Raw genomic sequence first — 27,144 nt, forward strand, 5'->3', positions numbered from 1 at the left:
TGGGGGTTTTGAGCTGGCTTATGTTGAGCAGGGATTCTGTGCTGCTTCATTTATGGAAAATACAGAGCTGAGAAAAGTAAACCAGAGGGGGGAGGGATGAGGAGAAGCAGTAGGTCTACTTTTAGAGAGCCAGCTTATAAATCTGCAACAAATGCAATAAAGGGCTTGGCAGACAGTGGACCAGAGGCACACAGCACTGAGCACACAAATATGGCATCAGTTCACACATGTCATTCTCTCCAGCAAAGAATTAGTGGGTAGAATTCACAGTGTTCCCATGAGCTCTGGCTGACAGAGCAATCAATGCTACAGCACCCAGCTGGGTCAATCCGTTCACTCCCTCGGTGGAGTGGTTTTCAAAAAATAAACTTTACCTAGGCAATGAAACATATGTGTACATTTGCATTCCAGAGTTTACACTTTATGTTCACCTTTGTGAAACTCTTAACAACGTTTCAACAGCGATGCTAGTGGTAGTGGTACCTGTTTTGCCAGTTCCACCCCCGATAAAGAAGTATACAGGCAGACACACCCACGTGGTAAATAAAGTGCAGCATTGCCTGCCTGTTGTATCCTCCTCTAGATGCAATCAGTATTGCTGCTTGGTCACCGGCACACAACGCTCGCACTATCCGTTCTAATACCGCAGTTTTCTTCACCTGAAGTAAGACAGCAACGTGAATATAAGAACACTGTGGATAATTATTTACGCTTTTTGTTTGTTACGGAAAAAACAAACAAACCAAAAAAAGAACAAGAAACGGTATTTATTTAAAAAAGAGTTTTATAGCGTTTTGAGGTTGTCAAGAGAATGCACGCATGTTATTGTGCACCCGTTGTTTTTTTTTAAACACTTTGCATGATTTAATCGTTTCCTGCTCCGACATACCTCAGAAAACCATTTGAGGAACATCCAGGAGTCACCTGATATACTTTAAACGAAAACACCCTAATATTGCAATTAATTTATAGAAGCGGTTGCATTAAAAACGACAAGCTCCTGGCTGATATATAGGTGCTATAAATTCTACCGGAGCACCGCTGCTTTTTGACTAAGATTTGCTGCTGTTCGAATGTCAGATTTTTCTTGTTTTAGCATTTAATCTGCCAACTTTCTCATGCACTAGTTTAACTGCAAAGCAAGCCACGGAAAGAAAGAAGGCATCAGGCTCTATTTGAGATTTTTTTTTATTTTTTTATAATAATATATTTTAAAACAAGTTCACGGCTACGGTAATAATAATCGCATTTCCATGGCCGAAGCAGCGAGCTGCCTTGGAGACAACGCTGCCAGCGGTGCCCCGAGCTCGCAGGACAGCATGACAATGATTATTGTGGAGCCGCCGAATTTAGAAGACCTAGCGGAGGAAGAGGATGTGTTTCTGTCAGAAGCGGATCAAGTTGGGCTCACACTGGGGACCGAGAAGAGTTCAGGGACGATGGAAGTTGACCAGAGGACGGAGGAAGACCGAGAGAAGCAGATGGAGAACCAGTTTCTTCATTTAGCTATCAGGAAGCAGGTGTCGTACAGGTAGGACGCGGGATTCTGTATTTTTAATGCAGGGAAACATAAGCGAATGGAATGGTGCCATATTGCGTTAGCATAGCGTGTGTTTTTGCTAACCAAGATGTGCACGGTTTAGCACACAGGGTCACTTGATCAATATCTGACTTAAGTAATTCTTCTAGACATATTGGCTGAACAATTGCTTGCGGTCATTAGGACATTCTTAAGTTACTATACGAAAATGATAGTATTTATTTTGTTTAGGTTAAATTGTACTGTGTTTTCTAAAATGTATTTCATTGATATTTTGGTTTAGCTCATTCAACGTCCGTGCAATACTAAACAATTACAAATACAGCTGTAACTAAAAAAAAAACCCACCTAAGGATTTGCATATACGGAAGTGCATAAAGCTGTTGGTCAAGTTTTGTGTCATGTGAAATGGACGATTGTGTTGCAGTCTACGTGCTCTTGTGCTATTGCCTAATCCTACAAACAAACACACACACACACACACACACACACACACATATATATATATATATATATATATATATATATATATATAATTCTCAAGCAGAGACGCCAACCCTCCACCCATAAAACAAGTTAAATATTCTGAGATTTATCACAACGTGCAATTTTTGAAACTAACTTGTTGTCCAAGGGACAAAATGCTAGAAAAATCTTCTTGCACCCCCTCCCCGTCGCACAAAACACACAAACAAGTAGAATATAACTTGTAGGATTTGGGTTTTATTTAACAGTGAACACAATCAATCAATCAATCAGTTATTAACAGGGGCGGCTCTAGCCGCTTGACGGGTTCAATACATTCTTCAAGATACACAAAAGGTTCCCTGTGACCAGACCTAACCTCAACAAATGTATAACAACATGTGCCTTTCATTGCAGTTTGGAACACATTTAAGTAACATACTAAGAGTACAACTATAATAAGCAATACTTGGGAGTTATTCAAATATAAAAATAGCTTCTGCCTGTTTTTTTCCACTCTTTCTCTATAAGCTGAATCCAACTCCTAATGCACAGGTGTTTTAGTTTACTGTGTTACTGCTGCTTTGTGGAATTCTGATTTTTCATGACGTTCGTTCAGTTTTGTAACTGCTGAACCCCAGATCTTTAAAGGACTGTCAAGTTTGCCTGCATTTTGTACTGTTTTTCTACCAAAATGCACACAGTACAGTAGGCTCCATCAAATTCGGCAAAGACTAAATATGTTTTTTTTAATATATACTTTATTTTTTTTAAACAGTGTACAACATTTTACAGCTATTTTTCCTCTTGTCCCATGATGGCAAATTGGAACTTTGCTGCAGCAGGGGGATCCTGGTTTCTTACCCTGATGGCTGTTTGTTTGTTTGTTTGTTTGTTTGTTTGTTTGTTTTTGGGAAGACAACATTCTTTCTCTGCACTACTCTCACTCCAAAATAAATACATACATGAATTAATACATAAACACATTGCCATGAGATTTACAGGCTATTTTATTTTTAAATAATAATACTATATTGTACAGATAATCATTTCATTTCTGTCATTATAAACATATTTGACAATTTTCATGTTTTAAGTTTCACAAATCGATGGACTGTGCTTGTCCAGTAAATAACTAATATCACTTACGTTCAAATGGGGAAAAAAAGTATTTTTTTTTTTAATATAGTTTTAAACCTAAAAAAATATGTGAATACGGGAAAGCAAACTAGGTTAACAACACTAAAATCGAAAGAAAAAAAAATAATAATTACATTTTTTTGGCCAGGGAAAGTTTGTCTTGAAATTGTTCTAAACAGTAAACTTCACGCTTGACCACAAAGTTGACTTAGAAATCATTTTATAAATTACACAACATGATTTTTTTCTAAACCGCTAATACCTTAGTGACTCTGGTTGTAACTTTACTTTTAAATGGCAGGCTCATGCATTAAGAAAGTAGCATCACTTATTTGCTAATTTACAAAAAACATAAATAATACCTTCAATTTTAAAAGATTAAGTCTGTGCGTTGCCAGAGGCTCTCTTGGCAGCAATTTCTGGGTTTCTTTGTAACCAATAGAAGATCAGCTTTTCCCACAGCTAGCCAATCAGAAGTGAGAATAGAAGTAATGCACACAAAAGGTGTCAGACAACACATTAATCCATATGGTTTAGATGCTCTCAATTTTAGATTATCACCACAAGTTTGCTTTATGAATCGTCATCAGACCCCTGAGATGAATTGAATTTTTGTTAATTTGTTACATTTTTACAGTAGTAAGGCTTCAGTACATAATGCTCACACACACACACATATCTATCCATCTATCTAATGTAAAGGTGCAATAATACCTGTCTAATATAATATTGATATGATGTGACATTTGTATGACTTGTCTGTTTCCCAGTAATCTTGTCAAGAAATGCATGTGTCTCCCTCAGACTCGAGTAGGCTGGACTGTACATCATTTTCTCCATGCTAAAAACCAGTTAAGAAAAGCAGCTCAGAATGTCAACTCTTGGCTGTATCTGTTCCTTTTTCAGGAACGTTGTTAGCAGCTAACTGGTTTGCTTGTTCCTGGAAGACCGACAGTATCTGCTATTTGGAGTGCACAGTATTTTTGTGACTTTATTTTTAACTGCAATCAACTTCATTGTATTGTGTTTTTTTGCCTTCTCGGGATATTGCCCAAATTTTCATCTGAATATAATCTATTTCCAGAAGTGCAAGTGCTGTATTTGGGTTAAACACTGACAGTACAGTGCAGTACATTTATCCCAACTGGAGAAGCACAGCCCAACCAGTTGGATCACAATGTGTGTAGTAGCTATAATTAAATCTGATCACTGTGAAAGCCCATTCTTGGTGTCCCTTTATTGGTAAATGACTCTGTTACATGTTTCTGTCGGATTCGTAGAATGTGAAGTTCCTGTGAATGGGCTTTAAATCATGAACTCCTAAATTGTAGATAGCAGATTTGAGAGGATGGATTTGGTCTTGGTATTTGACCTCACATTGTCTACAAATACTTATCTTCCTTCCACCAGCTATAACATCAGCTGCCACTCCACTGCCAGGATATAAGACGACTCCCAATAGCTGCATTTGCCTGCACTGTACTGTATCCCCCTGTGTAACTCATTTTCTTTGCACATAATCACATCAAACATGTCAGTGTTTTTGCGCTCATGTTGAATATTATGCCTAGAAATGTTTTACTCTTGGTTAACTGGATTAGACAGTAAAACACAGAGAACCGATGTACGGAAATTAACACAAATAAATAAATAGAAATAAATGTAAAATATGGAAATGGAAAGTTTATTAGGGGGAGCATTCAGAGGAGAAAAGGGCAAGAACCTGCTGACTAATCAAGCACAAAGACAATCCTCCTACCTTTCACAGCTGCACCATGCTTAATACAACAAGTGGTGAGAGTTGGGTCACATTTTCATTCAAATCCAACGACAGAATGACTGGGCAAATGGCACTGTTCTAAATTACAGAGCAAGGCATTGCTAAGCAGATGCAGGGCTTGATCGAAGCCATTCTCTGATGTGATTTAGATGTATGCTTTCTTTTTCCACACATTGTTCCATATGTTATATAAACCTGATATACCATGTATCAGGAATATAGCTATAAATAACCCAATCGTAATACTGATCACACCTTGGTGTTGGCATTCACAAAGCAGAATCAATCAATCATTCAATCAATCAATATTTATTTTATATAGCGCCTTTCATAGTGGATCACCATCACAAAGCAATAGAAAGTGACACCTTGCGGATTTATTTTCCAGTGAGTTAAGGACTGTGTTGAGCACTGGGTTAAAGCACACTATATCAGTTCATGGCTATCAAAAGCACCCTAATGGTTTTGAGGAAGGGAGAGTGAATAGTGTCTAGCATGTAGCAATCATTTGCGGTCAACACCCGTTAATGAAAATATTGAAGACGAGGAACTCTGGATAAAAGTGTAAATGAAAAAAGTTTGTAAAAAAAGTGTTGCATTATGTGCTGAGCCATAAGCAGGAACACATGAGCAGGAACACCAGAGCGTTGATTATTACCATTCAGTGGATGCTTTTTTCAAACACTGTATGTTATCAAGCAATGTAAGGGTATTGCCCTGCTTCTACAGAACCAAAAAGAAGCACTAAATTGCTGTTTCTTTTATTACCAAGTGCTACTGCTGCTCAGAAATACAGAATTAATCAAATAAAGCAGTGCATGGAAGGACTGACAGTAGTGGCATTAGCACAATGTTTCCTACAGCTATATCCTAATCTACTTGGGTACTGGAAGACTGACAGCTGGTGTATGCTTAAACACTGCTAATCGATAGCTTGATTTTGCCTAGGTAGTAAGCAGAGTCATTCGGTGCTGAGGACACTCATATTTGGATCATTTTGGGGGTTTAGTGCAATCTTAGGGTGGTTTGGCTTATTCAGTATGGTTCAAACCGAACTGGGTGTGTTTTTGAAATGGTAGACTGAGGTTTATCGGACAAGCGAACTGATCCTATTAAGCTAGTTTTACAGTCGTGTGAAAACATAAGGAACCAAGTTATTTTCTAATGACACCAAGAAGGCAGTGAAACACACAGAAAAAGAGCCTTCCACTTACTTTCTTTAAACCTCTTCATAGCAACAAGATGAATTCAGTTACAGGAGATCAAGACAAACTCTGATATTTAGTAGAACATGATTATATTGAACAGATTGAACAGTGACAAAAGTGCACATTTGACTCATCAACACTGGTACCATTATGAATATGTTTGTCAAGGCTTACACTCTAAAGTCTTTGCTTTGATTAGTGCCACAGAAGAAAAAAAAAACAAAATGATGACAATTTTCTTTTCTATACAAAATTAATAACAATCTCTGAGGTACTGATAAAAATCTGCATGTGTTTTTTTTTATATCGCAGAATTTTCAAATACATTTTCGTCGTTGTAAAAATCTCTCTAAGAGTAACATCTCAGAGCAAGAGTAATTACCCAGAAGAATAAACATCCTCACTCTAAAATGAGCTGTTGTCATGGATGTGTAATGAAGAAGAAAAACAGGATGGTGTAAAAGGTTATGCCTTCGTTATGGCCCGCAGACCACTTAACATGTGCTACTAATTGTATCGTAAATGCTTTCAAAAACCCTCTCATCCATTCAGAGGGCTCAAATAATATTCTCTGAAGAAAAGGTTGACCGCAAGTGAATGTTAGGGGCCTTAATTTCGCATTGAATGACTTTCTAAACTATTCTCATGCAATTCACCACATGCTGCACAGCACAAAAGGCAAGCAGTGAGTTTTCTTACCAAGCTAAGCAAATCAGAACAGTTATTCCCCTATGTCAGGGTGAACTCATATTGATGAAACATGTGTGAGGAAGCCAGAAGCGCTGAAGGACCTAGCTGTCCCAGTGCTGTCAATTAGTCCTCTTTTATGCGCTCCCAATCTTTGAAAAATAAATTGTACATCTCTGTCTAAAACTAGGTCTTCAAATTGAGCTTTCTACAAGCTTCAGAATCCCCACAGGGCAGACCAAATATAGTTTTGTCTGGGAAACCAACATTAAGCAATGATACAATGAATGGTATGCCAAGACCCCCATACTGTCCAGACATTCAGCCTACACTCTGTAAGGACCTAACCATGTCCTCTGTGTAAAAACTGTGTGACTCTTGTGTTGGTAGGGCTTATGTGACAGCTATTTGAACCATGATAAGCTTGGGATAGTAGAATATAATCGTTCCTACTCCACATTCCGCATTGATAATGATTGATGTATTTGAGCCCTTTATGGATTCATGTAGAGCTTCCAATGGATGTTGACGCAATTGAAACTCTTTCTTTGTGTTTGGTGTAAGGGGACAGTGTAAAAGGTTATTAATGCTTAAAAAAAAAAAAAAAAAATGCAAAGCTGGACTCCGAGATGTAGAAGATCGCATTTGTATTGTAAATCATTCCAATTGAAATGATGGCATTCTTAGTAAAATGTAAATCGATCTGATTTAGATGGGGGTTTGTTTCGCTACTATATAAAATCGGCTAAGACTGTTTGCTGCCCTTCCCTGTTCCTCGAATTAATGACATTATAAAACGTCTGGGAGCGCATGCGGTTTTAATCGGCTGAAAATAAACACAGATTTACCAGTGAGAGAACAGGAAATACGAACATCTCAAAAACGGCAACACATGGCCCATTAACAGGAAGATAATCATATTAAAACCTCTGGGGTCAGTGACTGTTCTTTGGCAACACTCCACCTGTGCCAGCCCACTTAGTGCAGAGCCTTCTTACCCCATCACAGTAGTCTGAATATTTGTATCTGGCTCTTAAAAGACTGTGTGCTTTTGCACACTGTTTCCCAATCTAATTAGCTCTCTAATGGAGGGAAAGCAGTCTTGAAAGTCTTCTAATTAACCAGAAACCTATTATGTTAACCCAGTTATCTACTGTTTTTCCTTGGGTTCATGTTCCCCATCATCTTCACACTCAGTTTTCCAAAGCAGTAGGTTTAAAGCAAGGTTTTCAGTCAATAAATGCATGTATTCATTTGTATTTTACTTAAGTTTTGTAAGTGGGAGGGTTATCATATGACTCCAGATACACAAGGACAGTTCAGGCTTTACACATACACACATAGGTAGTACGTATAAAGAAAATACAGTGCCTTGCAAAAGTATTCAGACCCCTGACCAATTCTCTCATATTACTGAATTACAAATGGTACATTGAAATTTCGTTCTGTTTGATATTTTATTTTAAAACACTGAAACTCAAAATCAATTATTGTAAGGTGACACTGGTTTTATGTTGGGTAATATTTTTAAGAAAAAAAACAAAACTGAAATATCTTGCTTGCATAAGTATTCAACCCCCACACATTAATATTTGGTAGAGCCACCTTTCGCTGCAATAACAGCTTTAAGTCTTTTGGGGTAAGCATGTACCAGCTTTGCACACAGTGTCGGAGTGATTTTGGCCCATTCTTGCTCCAGGTTGTTCAGGTTGGTTGGACGACGCTTGTGGACCGCAGTTTTCAAATAGTGCCACAGATTCTCAATGGGATTGAGATCAGGACTTTGACTAGGCCACTGTAGGACATTCACCTTTTTGTTCTTGAGCCACTCCAATGTTGCTTTGGCTTTGTGCTTGGGATCATTGTCCTGCTGAAAGGTGAATTTCCTCCCAAGCTTCAGTTTTTTAGCGGACTGAAGCAGGTTCTCTTGCAGTATTTCCCTGTATTTTGCTCCATCCATTCTTCCTTCAATTTTAACAAGATGCCCAGTCCGTGCTGATGAGAAGCATCCCCACAGCATGATGCTGCCACCACCATACTTCACTGTAGGGATGGTGTGTCTTGAGGCATGGGCATTGTTAGGTTTGCGCCACACATAGCGCTTTTAGTTTTGGCCAAAAAGCTTTATCTTGGTCTCATCTGACCACAAAACCTTTTCCCACATCGCAGCTGGGTCACTCTCATGCTTTCTGGCAAACTCCAGACGTGCTTTCAGATGGTACTTTTTGAGTAACAGCTTCTTTCTTGCCACCCTCCCATACAGGCTAGTGTTATGCAGAGCTCTTGATATGATTGACTGGTGCACCATTACTCCACTCCCAGCCACTGAACTCTGTAGCTCCTTCAAAGTGATTGTTGGCCTCTCTGTGGCTTCTCTCACAAGTCTCCTTCTTGTTTGAGCGCTGAGTTTTGAGGGATGGCCTTTTCTTGGCAGTGCCTGGGTGGTGTGATGCAGCTTCCACTTCCTGATTATTGAACTGTGCTCACTGGGATATCCAAACACTTGGATATTATTTTGTACCCTTTACCTAATCTATGCATTTGTATTACTTTATCTCTAACTTCTGTAGAATGCTCTTTGGTCTTCATTTTCCTTCAGATTCACAGCCTGACCAATGATCCTTCAACAGTGGGGTTTTTATCCAGAAAATTGACAGCAACTTTAATGGTTCACAAGTGGAGGCCAATGGTAAGGTAATTGTGTCCTCGTTAGGGCAATTTCTTTCATCGGTGTAAACTGGGAGCTTCCACAGCACAGGGGTTGAATACTTATGCAAGCAAGATATTTCAGTTTTTTATTTTTCTTAAAAATATTTCCCAACATAAAACCAATGTCACCTTACAATAATTGATTTGTAGTTTCAGTGTTTTAACATAAAATATCAAACAGAACGAAATTTCAATGTACCATTTGTAATTCAGTAATATGAGAGAATTGGTCAGGGGTCTGAATACTTTTGCAAGGCACTGTATGTTGACTGCTCTTCCTGAACTGAGTTGGTGGTGCCCATCCTGAACCTTTTCCTAATTTCTACCTCAGACCCCTGTGAAGTCCTGTCAGCACAGTAACCAAGTCTCTGTCACATTCAGACAATTCTAAGAATACTGTGTACTTGTTTTCTGGTTCAAGAAACATGTTCAGTTGAACTACGTCCATTAATCCTGGTCCGCTGGCTGGAAGAGGTGTTAGAAATGCTAACAGGTGGCTGATAACAGTGAACTTTTAATTTCCTGCAAACTCCCTACTAAATAGATGACACCGTTCTCCTATTTACTGACTTCAGTGAGCAAATTAATTTTATCTCCAGGTTATATTTACCACCTATATGCTGAAGCATATTAGTTGTTTAAACTGCTGTATATGAAGTGCAGAACACAGTTATCGATGTTAAGATGAAGACTTGCTGCATTAAGGAATAATCTCAATAGTCGTTGGTCTTCTACTCCGTAAATAGGAGGTCAGAATGATCTGGTGTTGGTAGACAACTGGAAATATTTTATTTGTGAATAAAATATTATGTGACTTCATAATTCAATCGTCAGTTCAGCAAGCCAAGTATAATACACACTGGTTTGCCATTGAAGTCTGATGATTTCTTATTTATTGTTGCATTGTTATTTTGGATAGTGGTAGAATTTAAAACTAGTAGTGCACCACATATAACAGATAAAGCTCAAATGCACTCGGATACAGCCCTTGAAACCTCTGCGCCTGCTGGATAAGTGTACGGATAATAGCAGTGGAAACTACGTGATCGGAGATCTTCTCTCTACCTGATATCTCTGAATCATTGGGGGCTAAGAGGCTGCCTTTGAATGGACAGATATGCCGTATCATTCTTGCAGCATTACCCAGTTTTACTAGACATCCATAGAGATAGGCACAAAGTTATTGTTTTCTTGGTGTTCTGAATTAACTGAAACTAGAACGTTGCCCTCTGGAAAAAATTAATTAAAAGGTTAGACTTAATCGGTTATGAAGTGCTCTGCTTCTCAAATCATCCATTGTTAGCCAGCATGTGCAATGAAACATTGTATGTAACTCGGCAGGTAAAGCTATAGGATATATTTAGTTTTCAATATAAATGCAAATGTGTGTGTGTATATACACTATATATGTTAACCTATACTAAGGGTCAATATCCACAGGACAGCTGCGTGCAGTGAATAATCCCTCTAGATATATTTACTAGATATTTTTGTTGATTTGTGTTTTTTATTTCTTATTTATTGTTGTCCGCTGTGGTGTTGTGAGCCTCTTGGCTGGTCGTCATAAATCAGAATTTGTTCTCAGTTGACTCATCTGGTTAAATAAAGGTTTTGATTGATTTACTAGATATATTCACTTGGATACGTAGACACTTTGTCTACAAAGACCACTTCTGGATGCTCATTTGAACGATCAGTACAATGTTTCATTATAATGTTACACATATATTACCTTTATTTCCCAATATTCAAACTCTGTAAGTTTTCTCTTTCAGCATTCCGGGTCAGGCTTTGAGCTTCTGTAACTGCTTCACATATAAAGGTTATGTTTTCTTGTAGACCTAACAAAGTTCAGCCACCACTGATAATTACAGGAACAGTGGCAGAAGCATGGAAACAGTACTTCATCTTCTACAATCCATTGCTGGCATTCAGACTCCAGGCTGGTAATTGGAAGGGCTGCCATCTTCAGCAAATACCGTCTATTGAGAATTGGAAGGCACTCTCAACATGGCAAACCTGCACTGACCCAGAGCAACTGTAATTTCTAGTGTGAAACAAGGGATCTGTAATTCCTCCTCCTAGGCTTTCAGTTACCACAAAGAGCCTGGTTCTAATGAGACAAGGAAGGACTGAATACAGCGTTCTCTCTTCAGTCCTTCCTTGTCTCCGTAATGGCCATTCATGACCTGGAAGACTCTGCAAGCCTCAGTAATATTGTTCTGAAGTAGTCTTCAGAGGGCTCTCGAATGACTTGTTGCAGTATTTTTTTTCATTGTGATTTTTTTGCTAATGATTGTGTGTACCTCCTGTGTGAGTACGTTTTATTTTGCCTTTGATCTGATGTCTTTCATTTTGGTGGAACAAATTAGGTACTCATTCTGCGCTGCCGATATTGATTGTGGAAGATTCTGAACTTGTGTGCCGTCACGGGTCCTCAGTCTGAAGGTACAGAAAAAATCAATTTTCTTAAACAAGAATTATTGTACGAATTCATATTTTATTTGTATACTGAACTTGTAGTAACACCTATAATAGGTAATGCGTTTATTTCATTTCTGCAAGTATTTCCACAAAGTGTCTTTCTCCATCTTGTCAGAATGCTTTACTTTACGTGTCTGTGCGTGTGTCCGTGGCTTCATTTTGTGTTCGTGTCCACAGTCGTAGTCGATGCACTGTTGTTGCTGTCGTCTTTGTCTGCGTTTAAAGCCTTCTTAAATAATCAGTTTGTAATAGATGTAGTTTCTAATGCTCTTTTCATTGCATCCAGAGGACTACTGACTGAATCAGACGGTTGTGCGGCAGACGCGAGTCATGTGACTTAGTTTGACTATTATGCAAGTTCTGGCTCAGTGACACCACTGCTGCCTATAGAAAATAGTACTGGATCCCAAGGTCGGGTAGTGTTTAATATAGCTCGACTACACCACTGCTGCTGAACGGTTTGGGCACACCACCTTAATGCTGCAAAATGATTACATCATGCATATTTGTTTGCTTTATTTGGCCGTTAGCACCAGTACTGGAAGTCCACATGCTGTTTTTTTCCTGCGAAATATCCAGTGACCCTGAGAATACATTCAGTTGAAGAAATATGCAACAGGTTTGAAAAGAAAAACTGAAGTTGACCGTTGTCATGGCACCTGAACTGTAGCAGCTATAAATAAATAAATAAATAAATATTGTGTCTTCAAACGAAGGGTGTACAAGCTATAGTGAGCCTTCAAAAACAATGAAAGCAGGTGCCACTCTTAGCCCCAAGTATAGCAAGCTGCATTCAATTCTAATGATTTCCACTATGACTTCAAATTGTTTTTGGTACAAGTAAGGGAGTACATTTCTACCAGCTAGAAGGAGGGAGAGCCATTGCAAGCAGGACGGTTCTTGGAGTCATGAGATGACAGCGCCTGAATACAAACACTAAAAGGAACATTTTTCCCCTGACTCTCTTTAATATGTAGTTTCTAATTGGCTACACATTTGTTGTTGCTGGGCACAGAGACTATCCCAGCCCATATTGTCTCCATGCCACAGGTTTCTAGGACCATGTTGACATTGCATGCCTCTAAAAGCCCAGAGTTGCAAATCCGATATGATAACTATAAATATGTGCTGCATGAAGGCACTAAAGCATGTCCTATATTTACTTTAACTGCAGAGTCTGCCTTGGGAAGATCAGCCTAACCAAGGGAGGTTAGTGTGTCTGATTCAGTTAGTAGTTTCTTTGATGCAATGAAAAGAGCACTAGGAACTTCTATTACAATCTACTTCAAGCAACAGTGCATCAACTACGACTTGAAGAAATTAGATAAATGCATTACTTATTGTACTGGATGTGTTACTAGAAGTTCAGCATACTAAAATGTGAATTTGTATAAGAAGAAATTCTATGTATTAGTGGTGTTCTTGTACCATCAGATTTAGAACTACACCACCCACCACCCCAACCCAACTCAACAGTCCTATTGATAAACAGTCTACATGGCTGGAGAATTCAGCTCAGGACTTAATCAAAAACAAGGATCTGTGCACAGCTGGCAGAGGAAGAGGGTTTCATTTGTCTACCTGTAGAGCAAGAACAGTCAGTTCTCCTATATGTCTTGCAGAGGCAGCATGTGTATTATAGTAGGCTGTGTGGCAAAGCCTATTCCAACCTGCCGAATGTATTTTACACATACAGCTCTTCAAGATTGGTTATGCTAATGAGCCCACAAAACATCCGTTTTACACTGAGCTAAGCGATGTCAAGGGTGTTATTAGAGCTACATAAGGGGGCTCTGTGGATGCCTGCGCAAAGCCGGAAAGCAAAATAAACAGGAGATGTGAAACATATGCACCTGTTTTAGTTTGTGCATGTATTTCTTACAGTACTGTGATAGTATCATAACCACAGAGGAGAAGTGTAAGACACTGAAGTTAGTTTATAAAGCTTGCTGTCCCCTGAGCATCTCTCCAAATCATTTTAACGAGTTAATCCGTGTAAACACAGTTTTAATAAAGCAATTCAATATCTGGGTGACGCCTTATTTGGGGTGTCATAAATAAGTATTTAATGAATATGCAATTGACCATTTAGTTGAGTTTCATGTTAATAAACAGTCAATGGACATGCCATGCATGTGTGTATCTATCATTGGACTGCCATTTGAGCTCATATTTCATGTGTATGTTAAGTATTTTTTTATTTTTTTTTCCTGTTCCTGTTTTTTGTTTCCTGTTCCAGTAGAAAGACATACAAAGGCTGGTATGTAAAGCTACTAATACCCTGTTCTTAAACAAAACTTGGAATGGCTCAAACTGCTCTGCAGGGGGAGCCCTTCTATATTTCTAGCCTTGCAGTCCTGCAGTTGCCAAGCACCCCAGAGCACTGTAAAACTGTACCAATAGCACCACGTTAATGACGCTTCTGTCATCAAGAGCTCTTGTGTACACATCCAGTTTTAGACCTTTTTAAATAAAAGGATATTGGTTCTTTGGTAAATAATACAAGCGAGATTTCTGATGCTTGGTAGTTGCTTTAATTGGACTCCTCGGCTCTGTATCGTCCAGTTCATGTTTCCCTCAATAAAACAACCGATAAGGGGGGGTGATTATTTATTTATATGTGCTGATTGTTCATATTCAGCAGGGCGATGAAAAATAAATGTCATGCACACGACAGGGTTCATTTGTAATGTAAATAACAGGAGAATATTCAGAGTGTCAGCCCTGAATGGACATGTAAATAAAGCTGAATAATCAACTACACCAGAGGGGCCGTGGCTGACAGTATTCCACTTGCTGCTACTGTCATTATTTGGCAATACTGCACTTTACAGCAGTATTGGTTTCCTAGAACTGTATTGTTGGGTACAGTATTTATCTTGGTTTTCATTTTAAAATGGGCAAACCAAAGCTTTAAAATCATTCTCTTGCTGAATTTGCGCAAGCAACAATATTTTTGGTCTCTTTTTTATTTTATTTTGTGTGCTGAATGTCTCTTGGTTCTTTTGCTTGCTTTTTTTTTCTTTTATCTAGATTTTAAAATACAACACAGTGATCAAACGTTGCTTTCGCTCTGAGCTGAGGATCACTCCGGTAGTTTTACTGCAATAAAGTGAATCTGTACTGAAGCATTGTATTTGAAAAAATCTACATATTGTGCCTTGAAAAAAGCAAGCGAAGAACCAGCATTTAATAAGGTTGCTATTTTAAGAAAGGGAAAGGACAAATGTTAAGCCATGGTAAGCACTATCTATTGGTTTAATAATATATCTAAATCACTCATTACCTTTTGATTTGACTGGGATTTTCTCAATAGCGATTTAATATAGTTTTACTAATATTCAAGCCCTTCTAATTGCTTTATTAATTTTAAGGAAAGTCGGATCTGAAAAACAAAAACATCATGGCAATCGAACGTAATGTGATAATCCAACGTCTGTCCTGATTTAAAAAAAGACGTGCCTTGTACGCACTCATCTGATTTATTTTATCTTTTGTCTTTTCCTCATGAACGTTCACTTATTGGTGATTTTAAATAAACTACATTTGTTCTGTGTTAACCAAGGGCTTCTGTTAGCAGCGCTGAACTTGCCTAGTAAAAACAGTGCCTTGTGTGCTGCTGCTATGACTGAAACGGCAAAGACATGGCCTTTTAGAAGATGAAAACATTACCAACCTAAAAGGTGTTTGCCTGACATTAGGCTGATGTATGCACAAATTGAACTTGTAATAACCAGTGGGTACGTGTCTTGGGAGAATGCTTTGCTATAACAGGTACACTACAGTTCACTAACTTGAACAGCTGTGTATTTACATTGTAATAAATGTGTAATTACTCATGGTTCCCGTAACGGCTGTACATTGAAATCTCCTTGTGAAAAACACATGTACATCACACACTTATTCCACTAGTAGTTTCAATGGATCCCATTGGTATTGTAATTTATCTTTTTTTTTTTTTTTGCCATATGGTTATGTATGCCCCGTTATCCAAAGTGCTCGCTGCAACATCCATCCACAGGAAACACTATACAAGCTGTTTGTGTGATTCAGATCCAGTGCAGAACGAAAGGTCAATACTGACACAGGCTGCGTGTGCTTTGTCTTCGAAATGATCTTGTTTCTGTAGAGTTGTCCTATTCTAGCTTAGTACAGACTGTGAAAACAACTTTGTTATACATTCTGAAGATGTGTTTTTTTTTTTTTTTTTTTTTATAGCACAAAGATCAAAACCAAACATGACCAATATGTCGTTCGCAAATTATAAGCTTCCAAAGAGACATTGTAACATTGAAATATGGAAACTTCGAAAGATCAGAATGTCCGAACGTCCATAGAAGGAAACAAATCGATTATTGGGCACTGCAAACTCAACATATTGTCAGGCTGCAATGCTGTAATTCTACAATACTGTAGTAGCCAAAACCTCAACCTATTGCATAACAAGACAGAAAAAACCCTAGCAGATCAAAGTCCTAAGGGTAGAGAGTCATCACATCGCTGGTATTGACCTAGTGTATGTCCAGATGGAAAGAAATCGAACATAGTTAATGTCCCTACAGTAATCGAGCAGCGCAGAACACAAAAACGGTTTATATTACAATACAGGAATGAACTGAAGCTTTTAAATCAAGTAGTGCAGAACACAGATTGTAGTACATGTCAGTAATTCAAATGTAGTTGTGCTGACAGTTTTTATGAAATTTAAATGGCGTAAACTTGTATTCATCATGAAACATGACATTCAAAGTGTAATATTGATTTTAGCCCCAAATCTGTACTGTTTTGAATGTCTACATTATTTTTATATCATTGAGATGTTTTAAGAGGGGTTTGCTTTAAAATAAATACATTAAGACTGTTCGTACCACGAGGGTAATAAATAAAGCAATATTTTTGGATTGTAATCTTTTTTTAAAGTGGCGGTAAGGTTACCGAATGGGACTGGCAAATAATTGCTTTTGAAGTGGGAGGTTGTTATTGGCTAGATTTGACATGTAAGGTGATGGAACACTTGTTGAGTACCTGCCCCTTTATTGAACTTAGGGCTGCTAATAGAATGACTCATTGGAGGTCACTGGCAGTCTGCAGGCAGATGAACAGGCACTGCAGCCGGGTCCTATGTATTTGACTGGGAAAAGCAAACCACTCTCCCCTCCGTGCCACACACGAGATGCTTTCCTGGTGAAGTTTGCTGTAGTTTTTTTTTTTTTCTGCACTGCTTGCAGATCCACATCATCTAAGTTTACAAAGCTTGTAGTGGGAAAACAACTTCATTTCAGAGATAATACAGGGATGGAAATAAGGTTCCTATTGCATAGGGGTGTGATCCATACCTGGTTTTACTAAGAATGTAACAAGACACACCTGAGCTTGCTACCTATACACTATGGCTAATCAAGCTTGTGTTAAAACCTGGAATGGGTCACACTGCTATGCAACAGGAGTCTTATTTCCATCCCTGCAATGGATCTCACAGTAACAGCTAGTTTAGAAAGTACAGCACAGAGCAACCTGAAATCACCTCGCTTGCTATCTTTTCTATGCATTATTCCTGGTTGGCTCTTATTCTTGTTTTATTCTGTTCAAGTCTAAATTAGCTTCTGGTCTGTTCATCAAAAGAGCTCCACGCCTCTGATGTACTGTAGTTTGGGCTGATGGAAATTCAACTTACGTTAATGTGCCCTCTTGTGGAAAAGGTATCAATCAATCATAGCTCAAAAGCATTTTAAGAAAAAAAAATGCAGCAGTGCAAAATACTTTCTAATTCCGAAGGGAAGTTGTTGTTAATCTTCTCATGGGTATTGGAATTGATCAAATGTAAGTTATTTTTGACACAATGACTTGTATGTTGAAAGAACATGGTGAACTGTAACATGCTGTGTAACCCCAGTGCCACGAACAAACTTGTATCAAGACAGAATGCCCTTGTTTATGGAGTACCACCATCCTTTGAAAACCAATTTTAAATGACTGTTTATGTATTTGTGAGTTGGATGAAAAATACAGCATAAAAGAGGCTGTCTCTGTGTCAGTTAGACCATGTGCCTTGCTCTGTATTGCTTACCAAAAGCAATCACAAAGTATAGAAACTTGTTCTGTGGTTTTGGGCCAATCAAGCATGAAACATGAGGAGCCAGACAGGCAGTGAATCAGAGATGATAGCTGTGCAGCAAATGGAGAGCAGTCACTGCAATGCCAATTTAGATGCATGATTGAGTTTATTACCAGCTCCACATGACCAACACCGATCCAGTGCAAACTCTTCATCAGGTAGAGGGACGGATGGATGCAGATATGCACTGTCTTAACAGGAATTAGTGCAGAGGTTCTTTTGTGGCTTGGTTTCATGAGACAAGGTTTCAGGCCACTGCATGGCACACCAGGGGAGACTTGGGGTTTGATACAGCCAAGTTGACTTAAATGTTCCCTGGGACCAGGTTTCAAGAAGTTTAGGTGACTTTCACCAAATGTGTGGATTAATTATATATTGATGATCATTTAAATAATAGATGTGGATTAGATTGAGGGCCTCTCTGTCTCCTTAAGGGAATGCCTCAGGCAGTGTCTCTGCATAATCACAAAGCCCGATCTGTATTCAGACCAATCTGTGACAATCGGAGGAAGTCTTATGACAGACAGCAAAGATCTGCATTTAAACTGCATTTAAACTCTGCTTGCGTTAGGAAACCAGAGTTATATCAAGAAGAGAGCAGCAAATTGGATTGATTTTTAAAACCATGAACCAAGAGGAATGTGTTGTATTCCAAAGTGCATGCTGCTGGATAAGTTCAACTTTCACATCACTGCACGAAACTTATGCAATTGCAGTACAGTGCTTTCAGTAAATGCAATCATGATTGCAGTAAGGTTGCTTAAAAGCATCCTGTGTTCTTTCAACACTATGTTGAGCAAAGACTCTACAGGAGTTTTAAATGTGCCCCTTGGAAAGGAACAAACCTGCTTTTATCCACAGTCCATGCATGTCGCTTTCATCAACTGTTGAGCAGTGGCAGTTTTGGCAGTGGCAATACTCTACATTTGTCTTGGCTTTTTTTTACATGAGACATTCAGTGGTGTTGAGGCTTTTCAAATCTTTTTTTTTATCGTGGTCTGGATTTCAGCGTGTCTGCTTTTATTTTCCACTGACGTCTTATTTATTTTCAATCCGTCGGCAGAGTCCCTCTAGCTAGGCCTAGTCCTGTGTAAAGAGCACAATACCACAGATTTGCACGGACATGCTTAAGTTACAAAAATGCAAGTCAATGCTGAGTCCTTAGCGGCTTTCACAAGATGATCCCCATGTGATGTGAAAAAGGCAGGGCATAAAAACACCGGAATGTAAAGCAGTACTCTAGTGCCTGCGATATTTCAGCAAAGCAGAAGTCACATTTATGTTATGAAAATTGTGTTTCAGCTGACCAGGTCATGTCACAATCCACAAGGAAGTCCTAAAAAGAGGAACTGGAAAAAGAAGCTGTACTTTTAACAGAAGAAGCCACTTGTGTTTTCAGCAGTCTGAATGTTAGAGAACTAATCAGCAGAATTGGTTGTGCTTACTGGTTTGGCTCAGAAAGCCATGCCCCAGTCAGTGGAGTAGCCTTGTATCCAGTGCAAGGCTCAGGGAGAGGAACTGCTGACAGATGTGGAAGAAAAAGAAATGGAACGTCCCTCCGACACCACCAGCAAAACTGGATAAGAGGTACCGGCATCTACCAGTCTGACTCCAGACTGGTGGCCCGCTTGCAGAATCAGCACAGAAGTTGATTAGTATGATTAGTCCGTGCATGTTGGAAATGCATACGTGGATTCACTTGCATTTTGGTGTGTCTGAGCTGCACTGTTTTTGTTTTTACAGGTTAGCAACCAGGTTTAATTTAAACTCAGGTAAACATCACTAGTATTTGTTCTTTTTGTTTGAGGGACAAATATGCTCTCTGTTAATGGATTGTGGTGCAGGAGTCAAATGCATGCACTGTAATACAACATTTTAAGTCTCACAGTTTAGGGCTGTGCCGAATATTTCTAATGCGTGTGAGTGATGGGTGCATGTTCTAGTGGTTTAATTCGTTTTCATTGTTTTCCACCAGAGCATAGCTGGTGAAAATGAAACATCAGCTTAATATGTAAAACGTGATAATATTTCAGTTGGTTATTCATACAAGGCTTGTGTACAAGCCACAAAGTGCATTTTATAATTTGTAGTATTGTTATTATTTTATTACAAGATGAATCCATTTCCATTTGGCCTAGCAAGCTTGTAATAGCATTAATAATGACCTTTTTTTATGCTACTTGACGAATTCCATTTCAAACTGCTGAATGTATTTCAGAACTCGCACCTCTTGCTTAACAGACTTGAGAAGAACTTGGTTTCCTTCTTTAAACTTGTGACCTTTTGACTTTTTTTAATATAACACAGTCCTTAAATGGTCTGGTACAGACCTCGCTGCCTCTATCACTGCAGGACAGGTGTTGCTTTTTACACGTTGAATTTGATGCATCCGCCTCCTGTATAAAATATGCATGTACAGTGTAAAATGCTTCAGTGTGTTTTATTATTATTATTATTATTATTAATAATAATAATAATAATAATAATAATAATAATAATAATAATAATATTATTATTTATTTCTTAGCAGACGCCCTTATCCAGGGCGACTTAGAATTGTTACAAGGTATCACATTATTTTTACATACAATTACATTATTTTTTTACACATTATTTTTACATACAATTACCCATTTATACAGTTGGGTTTTTACTGGAGCAATCTAGGTAAAGTACCTTGCTCAAGGGTACAGCAGCAGTGTCCCCCACCTGGGATTGAACCCACGACCCCCCGGTCAAGAGTCCAGAGCCCTAACCACTACTCCACTAAAAAATGTGATCTCCCAGGATTTTTTTTTTTATACAGTAAAACTAATTCTGCATATAGTGTCTATAATGATCACTGACGAATCCCAGTATATTATATTAACTGTATCCAATGTCTGCTTCTGAAGACCATCTGTCTATAAAGACCGCTTTTTAGATGGTCTCTTGATCAGTCATTCTAATTGTTTACTGGCTGTAATTAAGAACAGTGGCGTTGGATTGTCTCACAAACTTACATCTCTAGATACACTGACACCACTTGGTTAATCAGCCACATTCCTACAGCATTTTGCAGCGGTTGCTTATCTGATGTACGTTATTGACTTCTTGATTTATCTCCCTCTCTGTCAGCAACTGCAGGACCGTGCAGGTGTCCCAAGGCTGACGAGGGCCTGAGATAGTCCCCCGCTTCCTTTATTGCTCGCCTCCTCTCTGGGGCTGTTACTGTATCTATTTAGACGGTTCCTAACTCAAAGCTGCTTTCACACTTTCATGATGAACTCTGATTATTCCTCATTGACTCGCGTTGCAGTTTCACGGCTGAAGGATTAACTGCGCTTACCCTGTGGTGCTCGGCACATGTCCTGGTGTCAGTCGACAGTTTTAGGGGCTCAGACGGATTTCATCCAGTTTTGGTGAACGTGCTCGGAATGCTCATTATGAAATTTATAATTAAAGTTCGGGAGGAGGGTCAGACACCAATCTCTGCGTCACCAAATTGAATCATTCAATTTACACATTAGCCAATTTAAATTGTTAGCACTATAAATACCCGCTTCACTTATCTCTCAGTTGTGTTTTGATTTCATCGTAACCCACCACCTCCCCATCTCCTCCTTTCTTAACAGTTTTTATATTTTATCAAATGGGGGTCTCAGCCTCGTCCAGTTGGCCAGGCAGCGAACCCTCAAACCAAGTTAGGTTTGATGCCAAATGAATGTGTATATACAGCATACTTTTCTGTTAAATCGCATACTCCGCATTCTCTACAATAAATATTTGTACTAAAACATTTTGTGATTGGTGTTTGTCCCGAACTACTGAATTGTCATTGTGACATTCGACTAGGTGGAGCTGGCTCCTTTAGCCGTACTAACAGGCTTATGGGTTTGAATGCAAGTTTTACATTTACTGTGTAATACTTGAATGTGAGGTGCAGGGTACATTACTGCCTGGTGAGCTGTCTTATTGTGGGCTTTCAATGTAAATTGTGTATCCTTGGAATGTATTGTAAAAGTGAGTTATGACTCATTAGTGTAAATGGATTTCCATGTTTGTGTTACACTTTTTAATGGTCTCACCATTTACAGCATAAAGAACCAATTACAGAAGGCTGCCACTAGGTAGAGCTCCAATCTTTTAAAGAAGCTTCAAGCGGCCTGGTTCCACCATCAGCTGCACCTTGCCCTGTGCATCCTGCTTTAACGTATGTTGAGGTTGTATTCAATTTGGGATGACAGTGTTTTATGACCTGCAATGTGCAATCATTTTTTCCAATAGAGCTATTTAAATATAGTTGCCACAGCAACCTTCATGTGTTTTCATTTTATTTTGTATTCTGTGAAGCATGCATGGGTGTGTCCTTGGGGGAGGGGGAGGGAATACCTGTAACCAGCCTTCAACCCTCTCAGTCCTGAATTATTATTTTTGTTGAGCTGAAGAATGCAAAATTAAGTTATGTAATTCAAGAAGGGACTCCTTTACAGAGTATACAGGAGAACAGGACAACATTTTTTTTTTTTTACATATATTTTGGTAAATTGGACTTTAATTTGGGAGAAAAATCCCCTGCTGGGAAAGTTTAGAACCACCATTTAAATCTGACTTAGTTTTAACAGTGCTTTAGCATATTTCAGATGATTTCAGATTGGATGAATGACGTTTGTTTAGTTCATAGTGAGGATGGTTGCCAAACGGAACAAAATATTTCTGTTTTGATTATTAACAGTATTGGGACGTGTTAGTATAGTGGTATTGGTGGAATAGTCCACATTCTTAGAAAGGAAGTGTTCGAGCTGACAGAGAACTAAAAATTAAAAACTGTATATAAATTCTCTCTCTCACCTCTCGATTTTTGTATTTATTTATATAAAATATAAGTTTTAGTTCAAAAAGCCAACTTCCCAAGTTTCAGTATGTTTAACATGCCTTTGTCAAGGGAAAGTGTGTTATAAAAACAAACATTGGAGGTATTTATAGGCTTTTGAAGCCATGGTAACTACACATTTATTTCTCTTTGAATTTAATGTCATTGTGATGTCATTCATGATGTAACAATCTACTGTTCTACAATCTGTCTGTTTATCCATTTAGTTTCTTTTATTCTTCTATACTGTACATTACCTAATTTTATTTTTTCAAAAAAAATGGTTAACAGCAATGACATATAAGCCATAGTAGGCTTGGTGGTCGAGTGGTCAGAAAGGGGGTTGTTACCCAGAGGTTCCTGGTTCAATCCCAGCTCGGCCACTGTCTCGCGGTGTGTGACCCTGAGCAAGTCACTGAACCTCCTTGTGCGCCGTCCTTCGGATGAGACGTAAAACCGAGGTGCTATTGTAAGTGACTCTGCAGCAGCAGTTGTGATGTATAGTTCACCCCCTAGTCTCTGTATTACGCTTTGGGTAAAAGCGTCTGCTAAGTGAATGATTAATAATAGTGTATATTTTGCTCTGATCCTCGTAAAGACACGGTTGGTCGCACACTCAAAAATCTCTTTGTCTTTTAGACTTGACCGCCAATAATTACATGCCTCAAATTCCTCTTGCATTATTAAACAAAATGCTTTATTATTTAATTAAACAAAACATAAAACAAACACAACACAATGCGTTTTGACACACAGCGCGTCTTCATCAGGTGTGGCAGCGATTGTCAATTAAAAACGGCTTTATAGAGGACACCAATCAATCCAATAATTAATTCATTGAAAAATAGCCCGCTGGGATTTCTGCTACCAAACAAGGAACTGTATGTTAAGAAATTATTTATATTTTTGTTCATGAGACGACACTCTCAGGAGATTTAGAAATGAAGCTGCTGCTAATAGGTTTCCATAAAGTGTAACTGTGTTTTAAATATGTTGACTCCCTTAAATGAATTCAAACAGAATGTCACATCCCTAGCTCAGTGGATCGCAGAAGTTTCTGTGTAGGGCTCACAGACTTTCTCTCTGTCTCACTCACTCACACACACAAACAAAAGCACCTTGCTGTAGCTTCAGTTAACACAAGAATAGCAGGAAATGGTGCGTGGTTTGTGGGTAAACTGTAATTGTGTGCCTCTGCTCTTCATGACATCATTTCCCATTTTTAAATGTAGCTTTGAAGGCTGCCACAGCTTTCTGCCACACGCGTTGCAGGGTTTTTTTTTTTTTGTGTGTGTGTTTTGCTTGTTCCTGAATTTGCTGTCGCTCTCTTGTAGCATACATGCAGGTCCAATCTTTTTTGCAGGGTTCTCTCCAGGGTAAACTATGGCATAGTATAACCATGGGAAAAGCATGGGAAAACTGCAAAAATACGGTGCATAAAATAAGGGAATACCAGGATAAACAACATTCCTAGAGCAGGGTTGGCCGGGCAATTCTTACTTCAGACAGTCCCTCCGTTTCGTAATTTCTCTGTTCCTTACTCCCCTTTTTTTTTTTCATTGGCTTTTGGGGAATGGATTCCATCTGCATCGCCAACAAAAGCCAAACTCACACAGCAGCCCCACCCTTCCAATTCAAGTACCTTGTAGTGGCATGTATATGATATCCTTAACAACACCAGAACACACTTCGAGCCACTTAGTCTGCTTTCGTCTTACACGTGTGCCATACAATTTCATAGACTGGGTAAACAGTGTGTTGCTGTGCTGTAGGTGTGGTCACTAGTGAGAACAAACATAATGCGACCATATGGTTTCATAGACTGACACCCTCTGCAACTGTGGCAACTTAAATAGAAAATCTCACTACAGAATCACAATTTCAGAACAGAGAGTAGTTACAGGTATCACAGTCCACAAGCTTTCTGCACTCCACTTGTCAGTGTATGTCCAGTCTAGTGTTATCTCAGCTGGCTAATGCCTGTGCTTGACAATGTTTTATAGTGCCCAGCACACAAGTGGTTTGTGTTTTGGAAGAGGCGGCTTTTTACATTCACTTTAAAAGATCACCTATGATATGTTGTAGCTGGTGCACCACATTGGTATATGGCAAAAATGAATCCCAAATATACCTGTGGAGTTCGTCTTGTTCCTGGAAAATATCCAGTCATGATTCACATGGGATTTTATCTGGAATAAAGATTTCTACTTGATGTTGCACTCTAATTTCATGGAAAAATAAGCATCAGAACAGTAATCTTAATAAAGCCTTGCATTTCAGTAGCTTCTGAAGACACAACCAGCTTCTCTTAATGTCCGTAGAGACAGGTTTTGTTGATACCCTCTTTGCCATTATTCTTCTTCTTCTTCTTCTTATTATTATTATTAATAATAATAATAATGTTATTATGTTATTATTATTATTATTATTATTATTATTATTATTATTATTATTATTATTATTATTATTAATACTATTGTTTTAATTATTTTTAATTTTTTTTATTACGGTTTTAATTTCTGCAGTCTTTAGAAAATCCTGGGATGACCTTGGTTTTGAAATCTGTAATTTGCGAAAGGTCTTTGCAGGGGTATTCTCCAATCTGGGCACAGCTAGTAACCATGGCAACCGCAGTACCTGAAATGCAAATATAGAAACAGACACTGAGGTTGCCTGTGCGAGAACACAGGAGGCTGTGTGGTCCAGTGGTTAATGAAACCGGCTTGTAGCCAGAAGGTCCCCGGTTCAAATCCCACCTCAGCCACTGACTCACTGTGTGACCCTGAGCAAGTCACTTAACCTCCTTGTGCTTTGTCTTTCGGGTGAGACGTAGTTGTAAGTGACTCTGCAGCTGATGCATAGTTCACACACCCTAGTCTCTGTAAGTCGCCTTGGATAAAGGTGTCTGCTAAATAAACAAATAAATACATAAATAAATAAACACCATTTAAAGGAGAAGTGTCATTATTACTGACTATGTATTTTGTTTTAGGGTTAGGTTTTACAACTGAAGTAACACACTATAATAGACTGTCTGTGTGTGTGTGTGTGTAATATATATATATATATATATATATATATATATATATATATATATATATATATATATATATATATATATGTATGTATATAATATATATTAGTGCTGGGATGAACGCAGGATTTTCATGTTCAGATAGTTGCTCATAATTTAAATATTAGTTTGGATATTCGTTCGTTTTCAGAAACTAATAAAAGCCATTATATTGCTGAGAACACAGGCAGAGAATTATAGAAGCAGGGGCAGGGGAGCGTTAAAGTAGAAAAATATCCCAGCAGTAAAGAATACGTTGTATAGGCCTTACTTTATCCCAGTGAATTAACTACAAAACAAAGGATGCCAGATCAAGTTAAATGCTGATTTGTTTATTCCCAAAATAAATAGTACATAAAGTTGACACCACATTTTATTTATTTTTTCCTTTTTTTTTTTTATTCCTTGCCATTGCCGTTTCTTCACGGTAAAGAGTAGCCATTGACATGTTTGCATAAAGTAATAACATGAGGTTTACTTTTTGTAGCTGAACAAGCAAACAAAAACTGAAATTTTACTTTAAACACTTCAAATAAAACAAACGTGGAAATGGCATTGTGAAATGAAGGGGAACAAACTCACCATTTTGGTTCTCGTTTATTACATTCCACATAACAAAGTCGCAAAAAAAAAAAAAATATATATATATATATATATATATATACATACATACATATATACAATCTATATAATAAATCATTACACAACATGAGTTAAAACTGAACATGTATAGAGAAACAAAACGAAAACAAATGCACAGAATATATATATTTTTTCAACACAAACAAATCTGCTAAAGTTCAATACTGTAAATGATATATTAATATTGACTGATGAAAAACACTTAAATGGTAACCGTAGCGCCTGTGTGAACTATGAGCAGCTTGATTTCTTCTTGCCTCGTGTGTTTCCGGCACAATTAGCTCTTTTTAATTATTCATGAAGATGTATGTCCTGTTTTGGTTAGAAATGAGATTTCAGGGGGGGGGGGGGGATGAGAGTTGATTGCAGAGGGACTAATAAGAAAAAAAAGAGAGAAAAAAGCTGTCTAAAGAGCAGTTAATACAGAACAGCTGAAGGGTGTTCTTCAT

General features: G+C 38.3%; 1 protein-coding gene across 5 annotated transcripts in view; it reads left to right on the plus strand.

Annotated features, from left to right (window-relative positions):
- Positions 1–565: 565 nt before the first annotated feature.
- LOC117434449 (diacylglycerol kinase zeta-like) overlaps positions 566–27,144 on the plus strand; it is a 127,981-nt gene continuing 101,402 nt past the window's right edge. For 2 of the 5 annotated variants that reach the window (XM_034057004.3, XM_034057005.3), the window contains exon 1: positions 567–1,531. In XM_034057004.3, the coding sequence (XP_033912895.3) occupies positions 1,254–1,531 (278 nt within the window). In that variant the 5' untranslated portion in view covers positions 567–1,253. Of the gene's footprint in view, positions 1,532–19,521; positions 19,716–27,144 lie in introns of those variants that run through there. The other 3 variants (XM_034057002.3, XM_059003332.1, XM_059003333.1) reach the window with 3 other exon arrangements.

Source organism: Acipenser ruthenus, chromosome 28 (assembly GCF_902713425.1).
Source record: "Acipenser ruthenus chromosome 28, fAciRut3.2 maternal haplotype, whole genome shotgun sequence".
NCBI lineage: Eukaryota > Metazoa > Chordata > Actinopteri > Acipenseriformes > Acipenseridae > Acipenser > Acipenser ruthenus.